Genomic DNA, 25,939 nt, shown 5'->3' with positions numbered 1-25,939 from the left:
CACTTCCTGAAGCAGTCATGGTTCAAACGTTTTCCCTTGATCACTGCAAATAGTTTGGTTGGGAAAGTTTCTTCACAATATGCTTCATAAGCACATTGGTCTCAGTCACAGTCCTTGTATTTTTCAGTGGTTGTGCCACTGTATGAAAGTGACTTACATTTCGCGGATTATGTATGAAAGTGACTTACCTTTCGCGGATTATGTTGATGGTGGGGGGGAGGCGTTCCGTTCCTCCCCCCGGAATCCTGGAACGGCTGGCTGTGCTCCGCGGCAGCTCCGCGGAGCAGCCAGCCAGGCCCGGCCCGGCCAGGCCAGAGCCGTCCGCAGCCAGGTTTCCAGCCGCAGAGGGCTCTGGGTAAAACAAAAAACGTGTATGCAAATGGCAGCGGCTACGGCCGCCGCCATTTGCGTTCCTTCTTTTTACTGTCTTAATCTACGTAAATATTTATGTAGACTATGATGGCGAAAATCAAGGGGAATGCAAATAGCGTAGCAGGCGCCATTTGCGTCCCCTTTTGATTCCCCGTTTTAGCCTATGTAAAGATTTACGTAGGCTAAAACGGTGAATGAAAAAGGGATGCAAATAGCACCTACTACGCTATTTACGTTCCCCTTGATTTTCGCTATCATAGTCTACGTAAATATTTACGTAGATTAAGATGGCCAAAAAGAAGGAACGCAAATGGCGGCGGCTGTAGCTGCCGCCATTTGCGTAGGTGTTTTGTTTTTTTTAAAACCCACCCCCAACCATGATAGGCTACGTAAAGATTTACGTAGCCTATCACGTCTTTTTTTTTCTTTTTTTTAAAGCTAGCCATGATAGGCTACGTAAATCTTTACGTAGCCTATCACGTCTTTTTTTTTTTTCCCCACAAGCCTGGAAATGGCGGCGGCAGCAGCCAGTCAGAAGACCGGCTGCTGCCGGAGCCGCTGCCGCCCGGAAGATCCGCCCCAGGTAAGTCTCGTCCCGGGGGGATCCATGGGGGGGCGGGGGGGGCAGGCCGTTCTGCCACAGATTTCAAGGGGGCGAATGCACTGGCATTTGGCCTCACCGAGATCCGTGGCGGAATTCTCTGACATCCCTAGTGCCAGCACATACTTTGAAAAGGTATCATATACTAGCAGCAAATACTGATTTCCAGCCTTTCAAGTCACTTTTAATACATTCCCGTGGTTAAGTAAGCTGTAGCATTTCCCCCTAACAGAGAGTTTTCTCATCTTGCTGGTGCTTTTTTTTCATGAGACATGAATGTACTCATTGTTTAACATCTTTTGCCATGCACAAAAATGTGCCCAGGTGTCTTTTCATATCTAAGGATGCTGGAATAACAACCCTCAAAAACAGGCAAATCTGTAACAAAAAATCAATAATTTTTCTTGAATTGGGCCACATCACCCCAGTCTGTTGACACAATATACACAGTCACAGTCCTTACATTGTTCCTGGCAAATAATTTCCAAGGAGCAGGTTGCATCTAGCTTTCACTGCTCCATTATGGCTGACAGCATTTGCCTAATTTTGCTTTTCAGGTTTATGATGAATTGTGAGTGTATATTCAGACAGTTTGTGGATTCATGTCCACAGGCAACCTTCTGAATTGTGCTTCTGTCTCTCACAGAAAAGTATTCATTTCATTGTTAGAGGATATAACGGTGCTGCCCAATCTGAGAAATCTTTTAAAAATCCCTGGTAGAATCAACGGAGACCAATGAATCTTTGTACCTCTTCCAGGATTGTTGACACCTTCCAAGTTTTAATCACATCTAGTCTCAAACTGTAGACCAACAAACTGGTCCCCCAACCCTGTAAAGGATAAGGGTTACTGACAGCCTAAGCCCCACCAGGTAGTGATCTCACTATATTGACACTTCCCCCACTCCCAGATCACTATCATCCTCTCTAGCTCAAAACACTATATCCAGTGAATGACCTAACATATGAGTTGACGTTATAATGTTGTAGGATAGCCCCATAGTACTTGGGTGACCACAAAGTCCTCAGCCATTCCTGCCCACAGAGCTTTGGGATGGATGTTCAAGTCTCCCAGGGCAAAAGACCTGCAGGTCCTCAACACCAGGTCTGAGACCATGTCTGCCAGCTCAGGCAGGGCCATAAATCCCTAGGCTAACCATTTTGTTTCTTCACACAGCAAATTGCCATGACAATCCTCTTTCTATGACAAGATGGACCTTAGCTCATGACCTAGCTGGCAGAAGTATGCACTGAGTTCCCTTTGCTTCCAATTCCTCAGCATCCAACCTTACAAACACAGTCAATATACTTTCAACATAAAAAACTGACATGGAATTATGGGGCTTTCAGGGCAAACAATGAATGATACTTTGAGGATGCAACTTTCATTTTTTATATTTATGAAACCTATGACTGTAGATTACACCAGGGTGCATAGAAGATCACACATCTGTGCACATTACATGGGAAGATGGCACTCAATCATGGCAGTGAGGATTATGGTGAGCCTCTCAACTATCTCTGGACAAATATGCAACTTGTCAATATCTATGCTGGCCATGCTGATACTTCATTAAAACTCAGACCCCACAGACAAGGCAGCCACAAGGGCATCGCAGTCAGATAACCCATTTCCCTCTCCCTTGGCAGTGATGTGTGCAGCTGCCTTAGGAGTCACTAGATTCAGGAGTCCCTAAAGACAGAATAACCTCAAAACCAAAGTCATATCACCAACTGTCTGTGTGTAGTATTTCATCAAAGCAACATTCATGCTTTCGCTGTCTGTGTATGAAGAATGACATCATAAATTAGCATATATATTAGTAGTACAACAGAAAACACCTTCCAGTACTCACAAAACTTGCCCAGATTTACCATCAGATGCAATTTCAGTAGTTTTAAAGAAATGTCCTATCTTTTGCCACATCACAGTATTCTAGCCATGAAACAGTTATCAGATAAGACATTCATGCTGTGATGGGGAAATAATTTAATATATATCATTAATAGCAAATTGTCTGGTTTCACTGAAGGGAAAAAAAGAATTGCCATGAGCAGTTTTGAAATGAGTATCAGATTCAAAACTTCCCTTGTGTATTTAATGGCATGCTAATTTACATTTTAATTACTTCCAAAGAAATCAAAGCATTTGTTGACAGTAGAACATAATGTCAGCTTCATAGAGCACTGTTGGTAAAGGCTTAATGAACTTAATTAGATAATTAGTGATGTTAATTATCTTTCTATTATGAAGATAAAGATGTTACACAAATGATACACAGAAATATAATTATATATTTGCTTATTTGGCTCTTGAAAGAATAAAAATAACAGACCTAACATAACAATAAGAGAAAGCCTTGAAAAGGATTTTGACACGTGTAGTCTGCTCACTTCAGAGGCTACCAAAATATAAGGTGTGAAAAGGATTGTGTGCTAAATTTCTATCCTGAGCATGCTTAATCAGAAGCAAGTCCCATTGAGCTTGCTACTCCTTAACAAGTGTGCTTAGAATTGCACTGTAAGTATCTTAGCAGTGTTACTCATTTACTTTTTTCTGACAAGCTGTTCAAAACACAGTAATACATTGCCATTCATATATATATACAGGGGCGTTGCTAGGTTCTTAAAAGATCCGGGGTACAGGCCCATAACACAAATTTTCTCATATATATATCCGAGTCTAAGCACACGTTTAATGTGTGCGTGTGTGTGTGTGTGTGGTGTGTGCATGCGGTGTGCTTGTGAGTGCATGTATAGATTACATACATACATACATAAGAAGTGTGCACTGACCCCCCACCCCACTTCAACTCAGACCCCGATTCAGCTTTTTGGAAAACATCCCGCTTCTGCTCGGGCCAATTTGTAGTCACACCACTTCAGCTCAGCACCAAACCTGAGTCAATGTTTGGAAAAAATGAGTCTTTATGCTTCCTGTTGACTACTATGGGAAATTAGGGGGGAAAATGTAACTTTTTTCTCTTGGTCAGAACTGGATGATCATTTCAGGCATAGTAGCCCCCTAGAAGGAGATTACACCTGCCCAATGTCAGAAAAAAAAATAGGTGTGGGGTGTATATTTTGATTTTCTTTTAAAGGGAACTGCCAATAACATTTTTATTACTTGGAAGAAGTGGATAAAAATTTCAGGATTCATTGCCCCATCAGAGGAGCTCATGTCTGCCAAATTTCAGAATGATAGCCACAAGGGTTTTTGTGAATGGGTGGCCTTGACATTTTGAGGTCTCCAAAAGAGGACATGCTTATCTCCCTATGTTCCTTGTGGACTATTGTTCTGAAAATTACGGACAGCCTAGAGTTCTCCATATGTAAGAAACCAGCAAAGTTTCAGAAGGATTGGTGAAGCAGTTCTTGCGGAAGGGGAGTTCTCCAATTTGGGGGAGGGAGTGATTTGCTTTCTCTTCCACTTACCCCTTCCCCAATGGTTTTTGGATAAATTTGTAAGAAAATGCACAGATCATCAGAGGTTTCCCCCAGGCAAGGAACCTGCGAAGTTTCTGAAGGATATACATGCATGCAAATTTAGAATTACTTGAATTTAGTTACATTTCACCAATGTTAGCAGCAGGGGAACATGGGTGGGAAGGTGCTATTGCACTCATGTCCTGCTTGTGGGTTTCCTATGGGCATCTGGTTGGCCACTGTGTGATCAGAAAGCTGGACTACATGGACCTTGGTCTGATGCAGCACAGCTCTTCTAATGTTCTTAAATACAGAGAGCCCCTGAGCGTGTGCAGAATGTTTCTCTTTTACCACTGAGCACTTACATTCTCCCCCTACCAATTCTATTCCCCTCCATGCAACCATCCCTCCTCATCCTACCATCCTCGAGCAACTCTTCATCAAAACAGATGTCTTGTTTTGTGCAACTCCTCTCTACCTCCTCTTTGTTATACACAAGCTCTCATTGTATCTTCCTCCCCATAACTTCATTTGTGCCAATACTTCACCAGGATTCAGCCAATGAGTCTGTTTTCAAAACCAGGGCTAAGTTATGGAGAAACTCTGAGCATGTACAAAGTGCCTTTCCCTCACCACTGAAGCTAGAGTTCATGCAAAAAAAATCCCAAACCAATGACAAAACACGCATAAGACTGAGCTGAAAGGGTAGTAGTACCATGCTCATAACTCATGCGTTATTTCTGAGTAAACATGTAGAACGTCAAGGTGCAAACCTCCCTACAAAAGTAACTTGTGCTGGAATCCTATGCACACTTTCCTGAGGGCAAGCCTCATTAAACATAATGGGACTTCTCAGTAGGCATACATAGGATTGCATAAATGAGCAATATTGGTCTCCCCTCCACTTAAAAAACAAACCAAAAACTCCTATTTTTACATTAAAGCTTTCTGTTCATAGGAACATAGGAAGCTGCCTTATACTGAGTCAGACCCTGGGTCCATCTAGCCAATAATTGTTGACACTGACTGACAGCAGCGGCTCCCCAAAGTTTAAGGCAGGATTCTTTTGTAGCACTACCTGGAGATGCTGGGGATTGAACCTGGGACGTTCTGCATGCCATTGCCAAGCATGTGCTCTACCACTGAGCTACAGCAGTTCCTATTGCTGGATAATGGCAACAGCCCCAGATTTGTTTCTCTGTGACCATGTGAATCCATTCTTCTCAAAGACTTGAGTGAAGAGGAGGAGGAGGAGGAGAAAAACCAACCCTCTTGACTCTTTGTATAAAGTCAAATAGAGTTCACAACTTATCTTACCTGCCAAAGAGAACTCTCTTTAAGAATTCCCCAAGATATTCTCTGGGTGGAATAAAGAAGAGAGAGAGAGAGAGAAAGAACAGGGGAGGGGAGGGGAGGGGAGGGGAGGGGAGGGGAGAAGAAGAATGGTGACTGGAAATGTGCACGGGGGTGGGGGGATAGAGAGAATTCCCTAGCCAATTGGTTCCTTTCAGAGAGGTAGTACTTCAGAGGAATTTAGGAGGCTGTGCAGGATTTGTAAGGATTGCATGTACTTAAATGAACTTTATGAGGTGAGGTGGCTGAGGGCTTTTTCTAGCTTTTTTAAAGCTGTAGAACCTATTTAAAAGCCCCAGCAGTTTCTCGATCATGACGCCACATAGTCCTAACCCTCGCTTTGGGATGATTTGAGTCCTACAGCTATTTAGGAGAAATTAAAGTGGAGGGGGAGAAAGAAGTATGTGGAGGCTGATTGGATCCTTTGCTGTACTGAATCTACTAAATGTCTGCAGAAGCCAAAGGTTCCAGTTTGGGGCAGTAAAATCAGATGCCATGTGAAATACCAGTATTTCACATGGAGCTCTTTCTTCCCTTCCTTCTCCCTCTTCAGAATTTCATTGCAGGCAAGCTCCCAACAGTGGGCATGTAAGAGCAGAAAAGCAGAGGGAGAGAAAATTTTTGCACCTCAAAAAAACCCTACACCAGAGATTAGGGATAGTGATCTCTAATCACCTGGGTGGCTTGAGAGTTTTTACTTTTTGTTTTAGACTTTGAGAAAAGGAAACTTTACACATGGCTAGTGCAAAAGCCACTGGACCTGTCTGAAATTTGGTAGGTTCAGTCAGCTCCATAGGGCCTGCCAAGTCTCCAAATTCCATGAATTTATTTGGAAGCACAAAAAAATTATAGCTCTTTATTTTGATGGATTTTTTTGGAAAAAGCAAATTTTACCTGTGGCTAGCACAAAAGCCACTGGACCTAACTGTCTGAACTTTGGCAGGCTGAGTCATTTCTATAGGGGCTGCCAGGTTCCCAAATTCCATGCACGTATGTGGAAACACACACAAAAAATAGCTCTTTGCTTTGACAGATTTTCTTGAAAATAGCACATTTTACCTGTGATTAGCACAAAACCCAGTGGGCCTAACTGCCTGAAATTTGGCAAATTTACTCAACTGCATGGGGGCTACCAGGTCTCCAAATGTCATGTATTTATCATACAAACTCAAAACGTTATGGCCATTTTTGTTTTCAAACGCAAGTCAATAGGAAAATGTAAAAAAAGAAGAGAAAAGGCAATTAGGACAACTCAAAAGATCCTGGGGGCACAGCTCAAAAAAGATCCGGGGCCCATGCCCAGGGGTGCCTTTGCTAATGATGCCCCTCTGTATGTATGTGTATATATAAACTATGTCTCTCTTGTGCACAGAGAAGCTGTGATAGATGATGGTCAGCAAGATTAGGGAAGTCAGGGCCAGAATCAGGAATCCAAGCCAACCACAACTGACTTCCCCATGGTGCCAGCCTGAATGATGAGATGCAGGAAAGAGGAGTGCTGAGGTTCAGGCTAGCACCATGGGACAAGTTTGTTGTAGATGGGCCTGGATCCCTGGCCCTGGCCCCCGTGCTCAGAAGGTGTTACATTGGCTTTTCTCCAGTCTTCGGTACAAAGGCTGATCTTAGGGACACGTTACATATTTTTGTTAGAAGATCAGACATTTCACATTTGAGTGACACATTTCATTCACATTTCACCCTGGATGAGAACTCGGGGTGTTTACCAGCATAATTTATTCCACAGCAAATTTCAGCATATGGGCTAGGGATGAGTGAGAAATTTGTTCAGTTTGGCTTTTTAAGAGAGATTAATCTTTTTCTGTGATCAGCAGGGAAACACTCTTACACCTTGCTGATCACAGATAAGAACTTTTCCCTGCCAGGAGAGGGCTGGGACCTAGGTAACAAGCTGGCAGGCCAGATGGGGAATCCGATGCCTGATCTAGACAATGGCATTCCATCTCTTTGGGAGGTCAGGAGTCTGGACAAGAGGAAGGTAGAATTAGCTTTACGAACAACGAAATTCGTCTGGGACAAAGAATCACCCTATCAATAGAAAATTCAGAATGTTGGTCAGCAGTTAGCACTGCCAGTTCTGATCGCCTGTGTGAAAAGGAGATGGCCACTAGACAAACAGTGTCTCTCCTCTGCTCAAAGAAGGACTTGGTAATACTTGAAATATCCAGTTCATTTGCCAAGTGGGAAGCTAGGTATCACCAGAAGGGAAAAACTGTGCCTAATGCACAGTTGAGACCCTAATGCAGTGGTGTAGAACCTCATGCCCAGGGGCCAAATCTGGCTTTTTGGGAGTCACAATCCAGTCCTCCTGGAGTTCCCTGGAAGGCCATGCCTCCTTTCTTTGGCCCCACCCCAACCACCAATCATTTGGTGGTTTCCCAAATTTTGTACAGGTTATTTTCCTGTTCTAAAAGGCTGACATACCTCTCCTAAGGCTTAGTTACCGGAAGTAAGAGCTTTAAGCTAAAATATGCTGGTAGATTTCATTTTTGATCCCATCCACCACTGCAGTGTGGCCCCCAAGAGCTTCAACAAAATGAAATTCAGTCCCTAATGGATAAAATTGAACTTGGAGCCACTACCTGTCTGCAAAAGGAGTAAGGCTTCAGACCTCACCCAAGACCCGCCTAGAGAAACTTCAGCATAGTAGCAACTGAGGGCAATGGGATAGAGGTATTTGTCCTGACATCAAGAGTCCAAGTGTTCTGGTACACCCTAGTGATAGAGTCCCTTTGGGATGCCAGAAGACTGTAAAGTATTTTAGAAGAATATCTAAGTCTCCTACCCTTGTTCTCTTTAGATGGTGTCTCCATGAGTGATTTACTGTGAGGGCTGCATTTGGAGGTCGTTCAGGGCACATGACTTCACGGCCATCCACAGTCACCTTGGAGTTTTGCGCTGAAAAGCCATTTTTTCTGAGACTACTTTTAGTCTGATTGTTTTCCTTAATTCAGCTCATCTGCACTTCTGTTGCAGCGTGCACCAACCCTCCGCATTTGCTCTGGCATGATAGCCCTGCCCAGGGGTGTGTCTTTCACCTGGCCGTGACCTCACTGACCCTGGTCAAGGGGGGTTTCCCCAATGTTTTCCCTGCCTGTGTCTCCCCGATGTTTCCACCATTTCGGCAAGATTGCAGTTCCCAAGGTAGTTACTGGGGAACCTGCAATTGCGCATTTAAAAGATATCCGTATTGCATCATAGCGAAATAGAGCATTTGTGTAGCGATACCTATACTGCCTATAGCACTTTTGTGAAATAGTGCATTTGAACAGGAGTAGCTACCCCCTATAGCACTATAACACTATCATGAAATAGCACATTTGAACAGGAGTAGCTACACCCCATAGCACTATAGCACTATAACCCTATTGTGAAATAGTGCATTTGTACAGGAGTGCCTATACCTGCTATTGCGCTACTGCGGTTTTAGAGGGACAGTATAAAAAAAAAATGGGGGGAATCGGGCATAGGTTGGGGAGGCAGGTGCTAACACACACTGGCCTGAAAAAGCAGAAAGGGCAGAACAAGACGAGAGTGGGAGGGAGGGAACAGGCTCTCTAAGTGCTGACATGGATGAGACTCCACCTGGTAGCCACCCAGACAATTTGCAGGAAACTGCCGTGTGACCTGCTGAGGCTAGCTTTGGGATAATCCAGGCTTTCAAGCCCCATGTGTCCCCAGATGGAGCAGATTCGACTCCAGTAAAAACTGTAGCAAAGTTGAAAGCGAACTAACCCCACCACTGTGGAGATCTCCTTTTAGTCTCCACATGAGAGGTAACGCAGATCCAGTTTGGGGTAGAGGAAGGGGCCTTCATTGAGGAGGGATAGGTGGATTGTATGATTTAGCAGCAGTCAGGTCTGAAGTCTGATAAGACCGGCAAAGAGCCAGTAGGGTGATGACTGCTCATTATATTCAGATCTAAGATAAGTGGAAATGGTGGGAAGGCAGACCTGAGCTTCCTCAGCCAGGACTGGGTATAGGCATAGATGCCTTAAGATTTAATTGGGAGGGTAAAAGCTGCATCTGAATGCCTTGAGATTGAAAAGGATGCTTCAGGAATAGCAGGCAATGTTGCACGGTTATTTCCTCAGAACATGAATGTGAAGCCTCAGAGACCAAAGACGAGTGTGTGAGAATGGTAGCCTTTCTAAAGCTATTTTCTTAGGGCCCATAACACATAGTAAAAGCAGTATAATATGCATGTGATCACACAGGAATCATTTTTTGAGTGGGGGGAGAGGCAATTTCCCAAGTCTACCGGTGGAACCCAGAGCTCAGCTGCCTGGCAAGGCCACAACAGCTAACAAGGTAACATTAATTCCCAAAATATATTAATGGGAAATGATAGGGTTAAATTTTAAGCCTTTACTATACTGGGGAGGACCCTCAGATTGTTCTGCTGGTTAGTTTCTTTTTCCATTTTCAAATTTGATCCTTTATCTGCTTGTTCCTGAACAAACAGCCCACAATTTGGGCCTAGAAAAAATGAGTAAACTTTGCCTTTCCAAAGTAACTTACACTAAAAAGTCCACAAATAGCAGACACTAGGCATGTTTCCAGGCAGAGGGCAAACAATCAAAATGCACTGTAAAGCTATTCCATCTTTTCCTCCTAAACAGATTTTTTTCTGGTGGGACATAAGGGCTACAAAATGAAGACAATGATGTCTGGATCATTTGTAAAATTCCATGAATAAGGCAGACGGTTGCACTATGAAAGCCTCATCTGGAAGCACCCTGTGTTCCTTTAGGCCTGGACACTGAAGCAGTGGAGGAGAAGGGGGTCCCTCTTCCCCAGACAGAAGAAGTCAGAACTCCATAGACTGAAGAGCAAAGCAGGAGTGTGAAAAGCAAAGGTGGAAGGAAGCACCCATTGTAGAAAAATGCAGAAACAGGAACCCCAATGCTTGCTCTGCAAAAGCAGTACTCACTGTCACATCCCTGAAATGAGGCTGGCACATTAACACACTGTTGCAATCATCCGCAGGTGCAAATTTTAGTTCTGAAGCACTCTTTCAATCACTCCAGTGCTACCCCTTACAAACGAGTCAACTCCCAACTCCAGAGACCAATGGGGGTGGCAGGAAGGCAAACCCCATTGCTCTTTTCTAGGCCTAAAAGGGTACGGGTGGGGGAGACCAACCCTGAGGTGGCTCAGGAACAGCTTGAGGCAAGTATCTCTTTCTTGTTTAGGCTGCTGCCTTCTTCACTTCTTCTCTGTTTTGTCTTCCTTTAGGTCTGCTCTAAGGCACAGACCCAGAAAACAACCTACTTCCAAACACTGCAGAGGCAGGAGAAAAACTGGCATTAGGGAAGAAGTGAAAGGTACCACCTAGCCCAACCCTTTGGGCTAGTCTTCTTCAATTAAAAAACCTCCTGCCTCCTGGGTGGACTGGAAAATACCCCGGTGTCTGGACCACTGTATGGCACCAAGTAGAGAGAATAAGGTTGCACCCATTTGTAGATTTGGCAATTTCAAAAATGGTCTCTTATGAGTAACTTTGTCCATTGCAGAGCAGGCCTGCCTGCAAAGCACACAAAAACATAATTGCCTGGAGTAGGGACAGAGGCAAAGATTTGGAATCTTGGTTGCATGTCACACTACAAAAAAACGATTTATCAGATTTGGAACTGTCAGACACTGACATGATAAAGAATAACACAAAATGAGTAATGTTTCCCTGAAATCCAGCTCCTCCTTTAATTATGAACCTCTTCCTTTCAGAGAATAGAGACAGAAGATGCAGAAACACCAATTTCATGCACTTGTGCCTGAATAATGTCTCTGTGCTGCCTTTTCCAGATGGCAACCCTTTCTACTGCAAGAACTAATGATGTGAGCATATTTAGAGAAAAAGTAATAACAGTCTTTAACCTTCAACAGCAAAAAGCATGTTCTACAAAACGTTCCTTGGGATGCATTACCAAATATCAATTACTTTGCTCAGTGAGGTGTAATCAGCTGTAATAATCAAAATTAATTTTAAGAAATAATTAAACAGACCCCAAGGCAAATAGTTGGTGCCAGCACTGAATGGTATCATGGACTCCTGAGCACACCTGGAAGGGAGTTGCTCAACCAACATCCAACAAAAGGAGCTAAGGGACAATCTTTGAGCCTACTCCCCAACTTTGCATTGTGGAGAAAAGAAAAGGCAGATACATTGGGCATCTCTATACCAGCCTAAAATCCTGCATTTAAAACGGAGCTTTCTGCTTCTGTTTTAAATGCAGGATCACAACTGACTCCCTTTACACGCACTTCCTTTCCCCCTCCCCTTCCCCCTCCTTCTCTCCGTATCTGAGTCTTCCATTATTTTTCATTGATCTCGCTCCTCTTCTTGCCGCTTTAACTCTTTTCTCGGAGGAAACTGAGGCTGAACACATGGGGGTAATTTGATAGCTCATTATCTGCAATCTATTTAAAAACCGAACAAAGGGCATTTAGTGCAGGAGATGCCCTGGAGGGTCACGGCATCATGTAAAGAGCCTGCAAACTTCCGTGAAGGAGCAATCTCAATCGCAGGATAAAAGCTCCATGTGAAGGAGCCCATAACATGGAAAACAAATATATCTGGCCTCTACATGTTAGCAAACAGTGGGACTAGGCAAGGTGAAAGGACTTTTCATTCTGCACAGTTCCCAGTCCATCCTTCCTTAGCCCCACTTATCCCTGCCCCTTGCATTTTTAGGCCTACCCTTCCCACAGGCCTTCATCAATCATCATCCAACACAAAAATAGTAAAATACCAAATTCTTAAAAACAAACAAAAAAACATACACATTCTGTTACAAAGTAAATGCAAGCAATTTGCATACATTTATGCTAGTCTGATTAGGATTCGGGCTCTGTGGCTATGTAATTCAGGATTTTTAGCATTGCATTCCATACCATTTTGCTTTAGTTGGTAGAACCTTCTGAGTTTTATTTCTCTTAGGAAACACTTTGCCAAAACCATAAGATTTGTGCAGGTGATCTGAAGATGCAAGTTACCTTAGCTTTGCATCCCATCTGCTTTATGTTCTTGCTGGGTATCAGTTTCACTGCTGAAGACAAGCTTCCACTCCAATAACTTATCTTGCTTGATGCCTGGGCTGGAACCTTGTTCTGGGGAATTTTTTTTTCTGATGCTAAAGACCAGGGAGAAGAAAAAGACAGCTGGTATTCAGAACGACCAAGTTTCCTAAATGTTAGAAACAGGTTAGCAATTACAAAAAGCATGGCCCAGATGTTTAAGTGGAATTGAGACTCAAACTGTAGCCACATCACACTTAAAAACTGCTTTAAAAGTCTTTCCTTCCCTCTCTCTAGAAAATTAAAGTTCTGTGAGTGGGTGTGGTGGTGATGGCACAAGCAAGATTCCCAATATTCGTTGACAGATGCCATTACGCTTAAAACTGGTGTAAAACAAGTTGTAATGTGGATGGGTTCTCAGAGGTACCACATTTAATGAACCTTGGCTTTAGGACAGTCCCATTTCTTCCCCACCAAGCACCCATATTTATTTGTTTTGATCTAATTAACTCTGGATAATCTCCTTAAACCACTTTAATTCTTGTTAGAACACCAGGAAACAAGATAAAGTAGAATGGGAGGATGATTTTAACTCCAAAAGAAAAAAATTAAGTTGGAATTCTGCTTGTGTGAAGACTGATTTTAGTTACTTAATACAGCATGGAAGCAAATAAGCATGGGTGATACTCTAGAATGGGCCAACACGGAGGCTCAAGATAATTTAATGATGTATTTAGACAGAGAGTAAGGTGTTCATCAAGTGGGCAGCTGAGGTCTGTCATGTATGCCAGGAGCATACATTTTTCCCCTTTCCTTTTTTTTAACCTATTAAGCTTCTGTAGTTGTACTGCAATGGCTGATGAGGATAGTTTTATTCTAGACATGTTATGTATCAGTAAAATACTGTTATGTTTGAGAGCTGATGGCTTGTTGTTGTATTAAGGAGGAGGAGAACAGGCAGGCATTCAGGGTGAGCACCAGGCTTGAGTGGTCCTTCTGCGTAGTGCCTCCGATACCTCCTCCGTGCTGGTGCTGCTTGGTCCCCTTTGGAACCACAAAGGCACCCACACTTGCCCTATCCGGGCTAGACCCCCCCCCCATCATCACCATTGCCCGTTCCCCCAACATTGTTGCTGCCACCACTGCTGCCATGCCGCCCCCCGCCCCCGCCGCCCTCAATGGTACTGATGTGAATGCTGTTGCAGCCATCAGTCATCCTTCTCCCGGATCACGTTGGACACTGGGCATTGCATTGTAGGGAAGTTGGTGGCCAGCCAATGTAAAGCAGAGCCAAGTGGCCCCTTGGTTCCCATCCAAAGAGTGCCAGGTAAGCCTACCTGAGGGGAGTAGGGACTGGTGGCTTCAGTGGTGCCAACACCACCAGGACAAGGCCCCCTGAGAGGCAGTGGTGTTGATGTCAAGGGGGAAGCAGGCAGGGTAGGTAGGTGACAGTCCCAGTGGGCCTGAGAATGTTGGGTCTTGATGCCAGGACTGAGGTAATTCTTCATCTCTCTGAAACTATGCTCTCTCCCACCCAAGAGCCTCCTTTCTGTCTATACTGGGAACCGCCTCTTGAGTTTTTCAAGTTGAGAAGCAGCCAACAAGGTTCCATCTTCTACCCTAGCATATGGAAGTTAAGTATCTAGGCATACGGCTGCCTGCACTGCCTGCCTTGAGAATCAGCTATGGACTGCCATTGGCAATGACACCCTGCCACCTGAACTAGCCTGAGCAAAAATCCTAAGAACTTCCATGATGGATCATGTCAATAGTCCACTGAGTGCAGCATTCTGTCTCTTGACAGCCACTAGCAAAATGCCACAAGGAAATTTATAAGGAGTGAAAGATGGTGATACCCATCTTTTTGATTTTTGTCTAACCAGAGTTAGGTTGCCTCTGAAAACAGAACCTGCATTTCTAGGTATTGTGTTAAGTAGCCCCCAAATAGACCAATCCTCAAGGTAATCAAGGACCATTCTGTGAAGTTGCTTCTGTTAAATGCCTTGCATCATTTAAGAACAGAGACCTAGGAAGTGCTGCCAAGCCTTCTCCATGATCTCTCCCCACAGAGGATTCATGTCAGCCATTTTCACTTTCTCATCCCCAACTCCTGTCTCTATAGAGAGAGTCATTTTGTATGCATCCTCCAAATCCTTTCTCCTCTCAGAGAGAAGCTGGATCCAGATTTCTTCAGTTGCCTTCCAGATCTCTTGCTGAACTAGAAATAAATAGAATGGAAACAGAATTTGGCATGAGAGGGTGTCCAAGATCTAAAATAGAGAGGGTAATATCAGGAAGGGGGTTGAACAACTATTCTAGAAGCAGGGTTCAGTCAGAAGAACTGTAGTCATCACCTTGGCTGACATACAGACAGATCAGCTCATGCACAAGCTTTAGTCACACATTCGAAGCTTGCCAAAAACTGATCAGTGCTGAATTTGACAGAGTGCAAATGACTGCCTAAGGGCATGATGATGCCTTGAAATTAATGCAGGCCAACTGAAAGTGGTAGGTTGCACGGATTACATCATGTATCTGATGAAGTAGCCTTTTGCCTATGAAAATGTAAGCCACAATAAACTATCTTTCTTTATTTTTAAGTTTCCACAAGATTGTTTGTTGTCTTTGTCAACAATTGCTTATGTTCTAATATATTTTTCCTAATAGGTGGGGTGCCTGCAAGGAAAGAAGCAGCATGAGTCTGTCCTATACTGTTTTTCACCTTGTAGACGTCAGCTTGACCATTAAAGGTGAATGGGACTGTGGACCTGTCCTCCTGGCCAAGCTGCAGTGGTGTCATAACTGGGGGGAATCCTGACACCTGAACAGCTTGGCCCGGAAGAATCTGGCCCCCTGGCTGCCCCAGCTAAAGATATAAACCACCCTTGCTCAGGACACACAGAGAGAGCATGCACACACCAAACTGGTCATAGGCTCAAAGATGAATTTACTAATTTTGTAACTCATGTAAGCATGGACCACCAAGGTAATATCAGATTAGTGTATTGCCAGTTGTGTAGCTGTAAGTGCAGTGTTTTCATATGTCCTTTCACAGACTAAAGTGTATGTTCTGTTGTGGCAAATTCTTAAAAAGCAACAACTTATTTTCTTGTTGCAATCATCATTGATTCTGCTCTGCTTGATTCTTGATTTCTGCTCAGCTTATCCTCTCCCTAGCCTGGTTGCTTGTCAACTTATTAATAACATTTGATCTCTTAAAAGGGTGTTCAGTACCAATGCACTGCAAGGAAATGCCCTTTTCAGACATTTATTTATTTATTACATAGATTAATAATTACATAGGATAATTCTCATGTGTGATGTCCTTGCTGAACTGAAGAAATTGTTCTTACACCCATGCTGATTAGAACTTACACTCATTTAACTGGATTCTGTATTTGCTTGTGCTTTACATATGGTGCTTCCAGAGAAGGAATTGCGCAATTTCTTGCAATCACCATGCCTCATTCACAATATTTTATGGGAGCCCAGACAACGTGGGGTAATTCCAGACAGAGGGCTCCTAGAGCTACCAGTCAAAAGCTGTTGTGCAGCTATTCTGCCCTTTTCTCTTTAACCGATTTTTAAGAACGGTAACAAAGAAGATGGCAGAAGCAGTGGCGGCAGGGAAACAAAGGAGGGTTACAAACTGAAGATGGTCACTTGGACTCCCCATAAAATTACATGAATGAGGCAGGACACAATTACACGGTACAATACAATGGAAGCGCCAAGGGTACTGTGACTGCTACTTCTTGAATTGGTTGATCTCTCGTTTTGTAAAAAAAGATTCTTTGTCCAGTCTCTTAGGTGCAAGGAGACTCTGACTCAGGAAAGATTTTGCACACAATAAATTTGGTAGTGTTTCAAGTCCCACGACCCTCTTCGTCTGTTGCAGTAAAAGCAAAAAACATGGATACCTCTCTAGCATTTGTATTTTTGGTAGTTCCTGCTTCATGGACAAAGGTTAGACCACCTGAAGAGTCAAATGTGATAAAACTAAGCAGACAATTTCCCTTCTATTCATTTGAACAGTATTTTTTTAATTAGAATTGATAATTTTTCAGCTTTTTTTTGGTTCCATTTGGGTTGCATAGTGCAGGAATGTTGGCAGGAATCATATCTACAAGGCACACTATACCACTGCCATGAAGGGCACAATCAACAAAGAACTTTGCCTGTGGATCTTCCATTAGGGGCAGGACAACTAGGGATTCTCAAGCTCATCAAAGTTCTCCAAACTGTTTTTAATTTTTTTTAAAAAGCCCTGTAATTGTTATGTTTGTATTGTATTTTAATGTATTGTTTTAATCCATTTTAATTGTGCCTATAATTGTTTAATTGTTTGAGTGCCATTTTTTTGGTAGAAAGGCAGAGTACAAATCAAATAAATGAAGTTCAAAGCTCCGTTTGACTCACTCCTGTTCTCATTTGTGATCTGTATTTTCAGTTTGTTCGAATGGGGAAAGTGCACATGTTTCAGAAGCGTGCTCTTTCCCCCCTTGACTGAAGCATGAAAATGTGGGTTTTTAGAAGTTGCATTTGTAAAACTGTGCACTTTTAAAAATGTACACTTTAAGTTGTGCATTTTAAAAACTGCATTTTAAAAAGGGCACATTTTGCAAATGCGAGCAGAAGTTCAGGGATTTGCGAACATTTTCAAAGAACACGCACTCCTGTTCACATTTGTGAATAGAGCATCTCTGAGTGATTTGTGAACTGAAATGAAATTCTCATACATCCCTAGCTCCCATTTATCAGCATTAATGGGAGCCACTCAAATCCCACCTCCCTTCCTCCAGGCAATATTCTTACCAACACGTTAAGTGAGGTGGCACGCTGCTGCCCTGAGAGTATCACATTCCCTACTGTAAGTATAGATTACCATTCTTCAAAGCAGAAATGTCATCCATCTTCTCCTCTGTACTTGGATCCATGGAAATATGGTGATCCAAAGTTGGTCTCCAGTTTTTTTTATGGTCTTCTGGAAAGCTGTGGCAGAGAAATTAAATGGCTGAATAAACTGAAATTGTTTGGTTATGGCCACTGTGGAAGAAACTAACTGAGGAACAGCTCAGAAATAGAACAGAAGGTCCCAGATTCAATCCTTTTTGAGACAAAACTGTACACAGTATTCCAAATGTGGCTACACCATAGATTTGTATAAGGGTATTAGAGTAAAGTGGCAAATGTGTAATCCTTTCCCTTAGAATCCCCAGCATGGATTGTTTTTTCACAACTGCAACACACTGGGTTGTGAAAATGTATGACAGAGCTATCCACCAAGACTCCAACATCTCTTCCATGTTTAGCCACTGCTATTTAAGACCCCACCAGTGAATGTAAGGTTGGATTTTCTGCCTCAATATAAATCACTTTACACTTACTTACATTGAATCTCATTTGGCATTTTGTTGCCCAGTTTGCAAAAATCTCTTTGCAGCCCTTTGCAGCCCATTTGGCTTTTCACCAGTCTAAGTAATTTGGTGTCATCTGGAACCCTGGCCACTTCACTGCTCATCCCTAACTCAAGGTTATTCATGAACAAGCTAAATAACACTGGTCCCAAAACAGATCCTTTGTAGATCCCATTTACTTTTCTCCACTACAAGAACTGTGTGCTTGCTTACCTCTGTTTTTTAACTTGCTCCCTGTTCTTTAACCCAGCCATGTTGCCACTAGGGATGCGTAACCATTTTGTTTTGGTTCAATTTTGAGATGAATTTACCAAAATCTACACCTTTCATCATATTCAGGACAGAAAGAATTTGAGCTTAAAAAAATTGACTGTGGGAGAAACCGAAACTGACAACTTCATCCATCCAGGTCCAGGGCTTTGAGTGCTCAGCTCTTGAAAGTGTGGCTTTGAATCCTTGTGTATTCAACCATGTTAGTTGTGCCAAATTAGGGCTGCCACCTCATTTTTCTGACAGGCTCCTCATCTTTAATAGCTATGTGGCAGGCAGGTAAAATATGACCCTGTCCATGCCGGGCATAACTGTAACTACTGAATTTGGCTGGCGCAGATGGGTGAGAATTTTGTTTCAGTTTGTTTTTGATAAAAAATAATCCAAATTAACAAATTTCTTCATATTCACATCAGAAACAACTTGATATTTTCAAAAAATTGAATATGGGAAAAAGCAAAACTGGCAGATTCACTCATCTCTGGTTATCACTGCTCCCACTGCATGCACATTAGTCAGGTAGGTCTGATACTTCCACCCCCAGGCTGAAGAACTCTGCTAGTACTAAATAAGAGGAGTCTTGGACATCCATAAGGGTGGAACAGCCTTTTATTTGGCCCAGCACTGTTCTTGGGCTCCCTTGTTATCTACCATCACTGCTGCTGCTTCCCTTGGACTTCCCTCCCAGTTCCTTTCCTCTGTGGTGCAATGTGAGGATGCCTCAGGGGGCTCAGCTCCTGTCATTTCATGTACAGTGTACGAAGAACAAATGACATACAATATTCCTTAACAAAAAAACTATTCAACCAGGAACAGAGTTAAGGAAAAATAAACAAGCAAACAACCACTGTACAGCAGGATCCTTTATCACATAAGCTAATGGAACATTCTTGAACAAACAGCTAACCCAAAATTACACAAAGAGGTCACAACTCAGGCATCCAGGAGTGCTTCCTGATGAGGCTTGTAACTTGCGATCACCCTGCCTCATACACATAATTTTATGGGGGTCCACAAGTCATCCTCTTCCACTTGCAACCCCTCCATGTTTTCCCGCTGCTTCTTCCATCTCATTGTTTTCACAAAAAAATCCAAAAAAGAGAAAAGGAAAAGATTTAATAGCTGCTGCACCGTGCCTTTTGGCTACTGGCACTAGGAGCCATCCATCTGGAGGCATCACAGTTTAATTCTTCACTGAGACAGTCAGGAGCAAACATGTGTCAGGACTCAGAGGAAGACATAATCAAATAATTGTTTTCTTTTTAATTGATTTCTAATTGTGCACCGTGTCCAATAACATTTTCAGGGACCCAAGCTTCAGGCCTTTCTCATTGTGTCCGAAGTCCACAACACGTTTCACCATTGTGATGTGCGGTCTTCTATCTATTCCTGATGTAGCTCTTATGTGTATAGATTTTCATTTTCACCATTTCATCCTTTGTGTAATTCTGAATTAGCTGTTTGTTCGAGAATTTGCTGTTTGCATATTAGTTTTGCCAGTGTTGTTTTAATAATATTTGTTACAGTATTGTTCAGGAATTAACTGGTTTTATCCATCAGCACTAACCTTTTGATTTGGAATGGGAGTACTTTAGGGTGCAATCCTATCGGGATAGGCGGCCGCCTCTGGACTCAGAGGCATCTACCTATCCAATACAGGGCAGGAGAAGCACAATTTCAGCTGTCTAGCCATGGGAAGGTGGAGCGGGGGAAGCGGCTGCTGGACGACACATAGGATGTGTTGTACTGGCATTTCCACCTTCCCCACCCTGGAACACCCCTAGGAACGCCCTGTTTTCGCCGCTCTGCGCTCCTCTTCCAAGCACTGAGTGCAGGGCCGTTCCAAGCTACCTACAAGGCAGCGCAAGAGTGGGGGGAAGTCGGTTGTCAGGGAACCAACCTCGGAGCACGGGCTCCAAGGTTGGTTCCTGGAAAGTGATGTATCTTATGGCCATCTAGCTGCTGACTAGTGGCCATAGGATTGCTGCCTAAATGAATTTCTTGAGCTCACAGGTGTTAGCGTTTACTGCTCTGAAAAGGAGGATAACAAGGCCTTGATATAAATTCACTAGCAGTTTTAGAAGAACAGGGTATAAAACATGTACTCACCAGTGGCTTTGAGTTCAGTATACGAGAGCAGAGGAAAAAATATTTGTATAGATAATGTTTGCTATGTTAATTGGTGCTGGAGCATTTTTACCAATGGCCTCATTAAAGAATAATTAATTTGTAAGTTATGGGAAGGTTAATTTTGTGATCTGGGAATTGAGCTAGTAGATAATGTGCATGATTCAAATCAGTGATTTTTGAAAATTGTCAATCTGCTTAGAATGGTTATTTATAACAGGTGTTTGAAGAGAATTGGTTTGCCTTTTTTAAAGTTGGGTGCATAATAGCCAAAGTTTATTAGTGGGTAATTGTTTTTAATATATTGTCAGGTTTTTGTTTTGTTATTTTGGATGTGTTGACCTCTGATACCTTTTTTTAAAATAGATTTGCTATGATAAATCTTGAGATGTTATATTAGGCCACTGATGAAGATGTTTGTGTTGAAAAGGATTTGCTATAAAATATATTTTATAGTATTAGGCTTGTTAAGGTTTTTATTATTCATGTGTTATTATATGTAACAATTAGCTTATGTAATGAAGGATGCTGTACAGTGCTGGTATATTTGTTTTTCCTTAACTCTGCTTGGTACACATTGCCCCCGGTATCTTTTATACAGTAAAAAGATACTGCAAAATGTCCACCCTTTTGCTTACACTCCAGTTGTGGTAGCAAAGCAATGTAAAGGCTTGCCAAAAAAGTAGAGTTGCTACCTCATAGTTCGTATCTGTAACAGGCAATACAAAAGGCAGGTGATGAAGTCCAGGTTAGAGTTAGGTATTGCAAAGATAACATCCCATTGCAGTTGAAGAACATGGAGGACTCTGAGGAGCTGATCAGAAAGAGAACTGAACAGGTAGTACAAGATGGCTCGGTTTAAACTGCTGTACAGATTTTTTATAATAGCTTCCTTGTGGAGAATAACCTTTTCTTTGACCTGTTAGAACAAAATAAGGAGGATCAGAAGGCACTGGATCTGGGCAGAGAGCATTTCATTCCAAACTACCATGGGTATCCAGGATCCTGGCTTTCATACATAATGGGCACATTTCTGCACAGAGTAAAAAGAGATCATTTGCTTTTGATTTGTTGCTAAGAAACTGGAATGCCTCCTTGTTCAGGATAGAAATATGAATGATCCTCGAGGAATCATGAATGATCCTCCAGGCTGACAAATACATTTCTTGCTTAGTAGACCTATTTGCTCCTGGTGTTTGTTTTTCTAATATAAGTTTAAAATGGAATTAGGGCCTCAGAGTGTTAAACAAACACTGAAAGGGGTATTTAAAAACTTGGGGAGAAACAGAGGCTTGTGTGAGACCTCACAGCAGAAACATGACTGACCATCCTTTGCCACCATGAAGGCCTCATAAGCTTCCACTGGAAAACAAGCAAGTTTATCCTGCTAGGGATGTGTGAAACCTGTCCATAAAGTGTTCTGCTTTACTGCCCATAGTCTCTGATATCTACAAAAACTCTGTGAAGTATCTCAGATAGCTCTGCTTTAAGAATCATGAACCATGTCTGTGAATCCAGACATGGATGCTGTCTAACCATTTCATTACTTTTGATGAGGTGCACATCTGGATGGGCACTGAAATGCCCATCCAAATCCAAATCTCAGTGAAGATTAGGGATGGACGAAAGTCCCTTACCTGTCCTCGAAGCTTGCTTCGCGGTGGGGGGGAGGCGCTTCACTTCTCCCCCCGAAGTTCATGCGAGGGGGGGGAGGCGCCCCGCCTCGCCCGGCCAAAATTCGGGCCGGGCGGGAGGCACCCCATCCCTCGCCGGCGAAATTCAGGCCGGGTAGAAGCGCCCCGTCTACCCGGCCGCGGAAAAAAAAACCAAAAAAACCACCCCTGTGATAGGCTACGTAACGATTTATGTAGCCTATCACGGCTAGATTTCCAAAGTCAGCCATGATAGGCTACATAAATCATCACGTAGCCTATCACGGGTGACTTTTAAAAAAAAAAAACGCGTACGGCTAATGGCGGCCCCCATAGGGAGCCGCCATTCGCTTTCCTTATTTGGTCGCTGTAGTCTACGCTGTAATAGCGTTGCCCTTATTTTCACCGTAGTCTACGTAATCTTTACGTAGACTACAGCGACCAAATAAGGAACGTGAATGGCGGCTCCCTATGGGGGCCGCCATTAGCCGTACGCGCTTTCTTTTCTTTTTTTTAAAGTCACCCGTGATAGGCTACGTGACGATTTACATAGCCTATCATGGCTGACTTTGCAAATCTAGCCATGATAGGCTACGTTAATTGTCACGTAGCCTATCACGGGGGCGTTTTTTTTTTTTTTACTTTTATTGGAATGGTGGCGGCGGCAGTGGGTCGAAAGACTGGCTGCCGCCTCTGCCCCTGTCAAAGACCTGACAAACTGCCGCCGGGACCCGCCGCCGGGATGGACATTCGGGAAAGGTAAGTCCCGTCCTGGGGGGGGGGGTGCGGGGTGCGGGGGGGGTGCGGAGAATTTCTCCCCGAAACTACTTCGGGGGGCAGAACACGTTGGCACTCGGCCCCCCGAAGTTTCGGGGAGAAATTCTCCCCCATCCCTAGCGTACGCAAATGGCGACCCCCATAGGGAGCCGCCATTTGCGTTCCTTATTTGGTCCCTGTAGTCTACGTAAAGATTTACGTAGACTACGGCGAAAATAAGGGCAACGCTATTTGCGGGGAGAAATTCTCCGCCATCCCTAATTACAGGCCATCCCTAATTAGATCTGCTATGAATTAAAGACTTAAAGAGAATTACACATGAAGGTAACCAGGGTAGTATCTTACCATTACCACTTGCTCTGTAATGAAGAGGATGATCTTGCTAGGTTCAGCAACAACCATTCCTCCATAAAGCTTCTCAATCAGCTTCTGGGTAAAATAGGAAACATTCACTAGAAGTAAAGGTGTTGCTGGCTCTGAACCACTTCTGATATCACCATTTCCTGCAAGGCATGAATAAAAAGGGGATATAGCTGTGAGACCTCCTAGAAAATGGCAGGTTGCTTGATAGCCATGTTCTACACCTGGACTACAAGCTCCTCCTTAGTTATACACTTTGGGGAACTTGTGCTATGCATTTTACATTGTTTTCTATGTCAATGGGCACCTACCTATGCTATTTAGGGCACAATCCTATGCATGTTTAGACAGAGAAAAGGCCTACAACTCCCAGCATGCCCTTTTCTCTGTCTAAACATGCATAAGATTGCGCCCTTAGAGTCTTAAAAAAAATCCTTTCAATCCCATTTGTTTCTGTGGATTATTTATGACAAAAATCCATATAATGCTGGATAAATACTGAGGAAAGCCGTGGTGCCAGGGCTGTGATGGATCATCCTCTGCAGGCTGCCAGCAATTGAAAAGTTTTGTAATAAAATACTTCTTACCATTTTTCTAAAGTAAGAAGCCCCAGCATCTCTAGGTAGGACTGGAAAAGACACCTGTCTGAAACCCTGGGGAGCTGCTTTCAGTCAGTGTGGACAATACAAAGCTAGATGGACCAATGGTCTGACATAGCCTAAGGCAGCTTCCTATGTTCCTAAGCACAGTGGCCTTTTCTCAGAGGCAAAGTGCTTTACCCTTCTGATCATTTTTCAGCTCTACAATATTTTTGTTGAGATACAACAACAAGAACTGCACAAAATATTCCAAGTACAGCATTCTGTTCATACAATGGCCAACCAGCTGCCTTTGGTAAACCCACAAGTAGGACATGAGTGTAAGACCATGATCCTGCTCATATTCCCCAGAAATGTACACCAGTTTCTGTACATACTGCTTCTGGAAGTAGCATATAGTCATCAGGACTAGTAGCCACTGATAACCTTATCCTCCATGAATTTATCTAATCCCCTTTTAAAGCCATCCAAATTGGTGTCCATCACTGCCCCTTGCAGCAGTGAATTCTATAGTTTACTATGCAGTCTGTGAAGAAGTACTTCCTTTTACATGTCCTGAATCTTCCAGCAATCAGCTTCATGGGATGACCCTGTATTCTAGCATTATGAGAAAGAAGTGTCTCCCTATCCACTTTCTCCACACCATGTATAATTCTGTACACCTCTATCATGTCCCCCTTGCTTGCCTCTTTTCTAAGCTAAACAGTCCCAACTCCCCTTTCCTCATAGGGGAGTTGCACCAGCCCCTTGATCATTTTAGTTGCCCCTTTCTGCACTTTTTCCAGCTCTACAATATCATTTTTTAGGTGCAGTGACCAGAACTGTACACAGTATTGCAAGTGTGGTCACACTATAGATTTATATAAGGGGAGTATGCTATTGGCAGTTTTATTTTTGATTAATTTCCTAATTATGCCTAACATGGAATTTGCCTTTTTCATAGCAGCTGCATACTGTGTTGACACTTTCATCAAGCTGTCATCCACAACCCCAAGATCTCTTTCTTGGCCAGTCACCGCTCAGATCCAATCAGGTTATACTTGAAGTTGGGATTTTTTTCCTCCAACATGCATCACTTTACACTTGCTTACACTGAACCACATTTGCCATTTGGATGCCCATTCTCCTAATTTGTAGAGATCCTTCAGGAGCTCTTCACAATCTCTTTTTGTTTTAACCACCTGAAATCATTTGATGTCATCAGCAAACTTAGCCACCTCACTGCTCACTCCTAATTCCAGATAATTTATGAACAAATTGAAAAGCATTTGGTCCCAATACAGATCCTTGTGGGGCCCCACTGTTTACATCACTCCATTGGGAGAATTTACATTTATTCCTTCTTACTGTTCCTTCTTCTTTTACTAGTTACTGATCCATAAGATGACCTTTCCTCTTATTCCATGAATGCTAAGATTGGTCAGGAGTTTTTGGTGAAAGACTTTGTCAAGAATCTTGTGGAAGTCCAAGTAAACAATGTCTACTGAATCACCCCTGTCTACATGTTTACTGACACTCTCAAAGAACTCCTAAAGGTTAGTGAGACAGGACTTACCTTTGTGGAAGCCATGTTGATGCTTTTTCAGCAGGGCTTGTCCTTCTATATGCTTACTAATTTTATCTTAAATAATGCATTCCACCAATAATTATGGAGAATACCACATTTAGCCACCTAACTATGAGATCTTAAACTGAAGGAAGATGATCTTATTCTCCTGACGCTGGGACTTTATTTTCTGAAGGTACATCCCCTTCAACTACTAAGTAAATTTTACCAATTTGGCTTCCATTTACTTTTTTTAACCTAATACACCATGCACCTTGGATAGCTCCTTTAGAGTTCTGGCTGGTTCTGACTGAAACCCAGAATGGTTCTGACTGAAACCCACCAAAATTGGAGCCACTAGCCACCACTGCACATGTCACAAACTAAGGAAAAAAGCAAGGAAG

At 43.0% G+C, this 25,939-nt stretch overlaps 1 protein-coding gene across 4 annotated transcripts in view; it reads right to left on the bottom strand.

Moving 5' to 3' along the window:
* Nucleotides 1–25,939, bottom strand: part of WDFY4 (WDFY family member 4) — a 415,677-nt gene that overhangs the window by 226,139 nt on the left and 163,599 nt on the right. For all 4 annotated transcript variants that reach the window (XM_084845114.1, XM_084845112.1, XM_084845113.1 and 1 more), the window contains 5 exons: nucleotides 23,376–23,533; nucleotides 21,297–21,520; nucleotides 17,673–17,779; nucleotides 14,814–15,005; nucleotides 12,767–12,903 (listed from right to left, as the gene is read on the bottom strand). In XM_084845114.1, coding sequence (XP_084701240.1) covers nucleotides 12,767–12,903; nucleotides 14,814–15,005; nucleotides 17,673–17,779; nucleotides 21,297–21,520; nucleotides 23,376–23,533 — 818 coding nt within the window. The remainder of the gene's footprint in view (nucleotides 1–12,766; nucleotides 12,904–14,813; nucleotides 15,006–17,672; nucleotides 17,780–21,296; nucleotides 21,521–23,375; nucleotides 23,534–25,939) is intronic.

Source organism: Heloderma suspectum, chromosome 3, assembly GCF_057233095.1.
Source record: "Heloderma suspectum isolate Gila_16-S chromosome 3, 16-S_ref, whole genome shotgun sequence".
In the NCBI taxonomy this organism is placed as follows: domain Eukaryota; kingdom Metazoa; phylum Chordata; class Lepidosauria; order Squamata; family Helodermatidae; genus Heloderma; species Heloderma suspectum.
The sequence above is the reverse complement of the archived record's forward strand: the minus strand, read 5'-3'. Positions and strand labels throughout refer to the sequence as shown.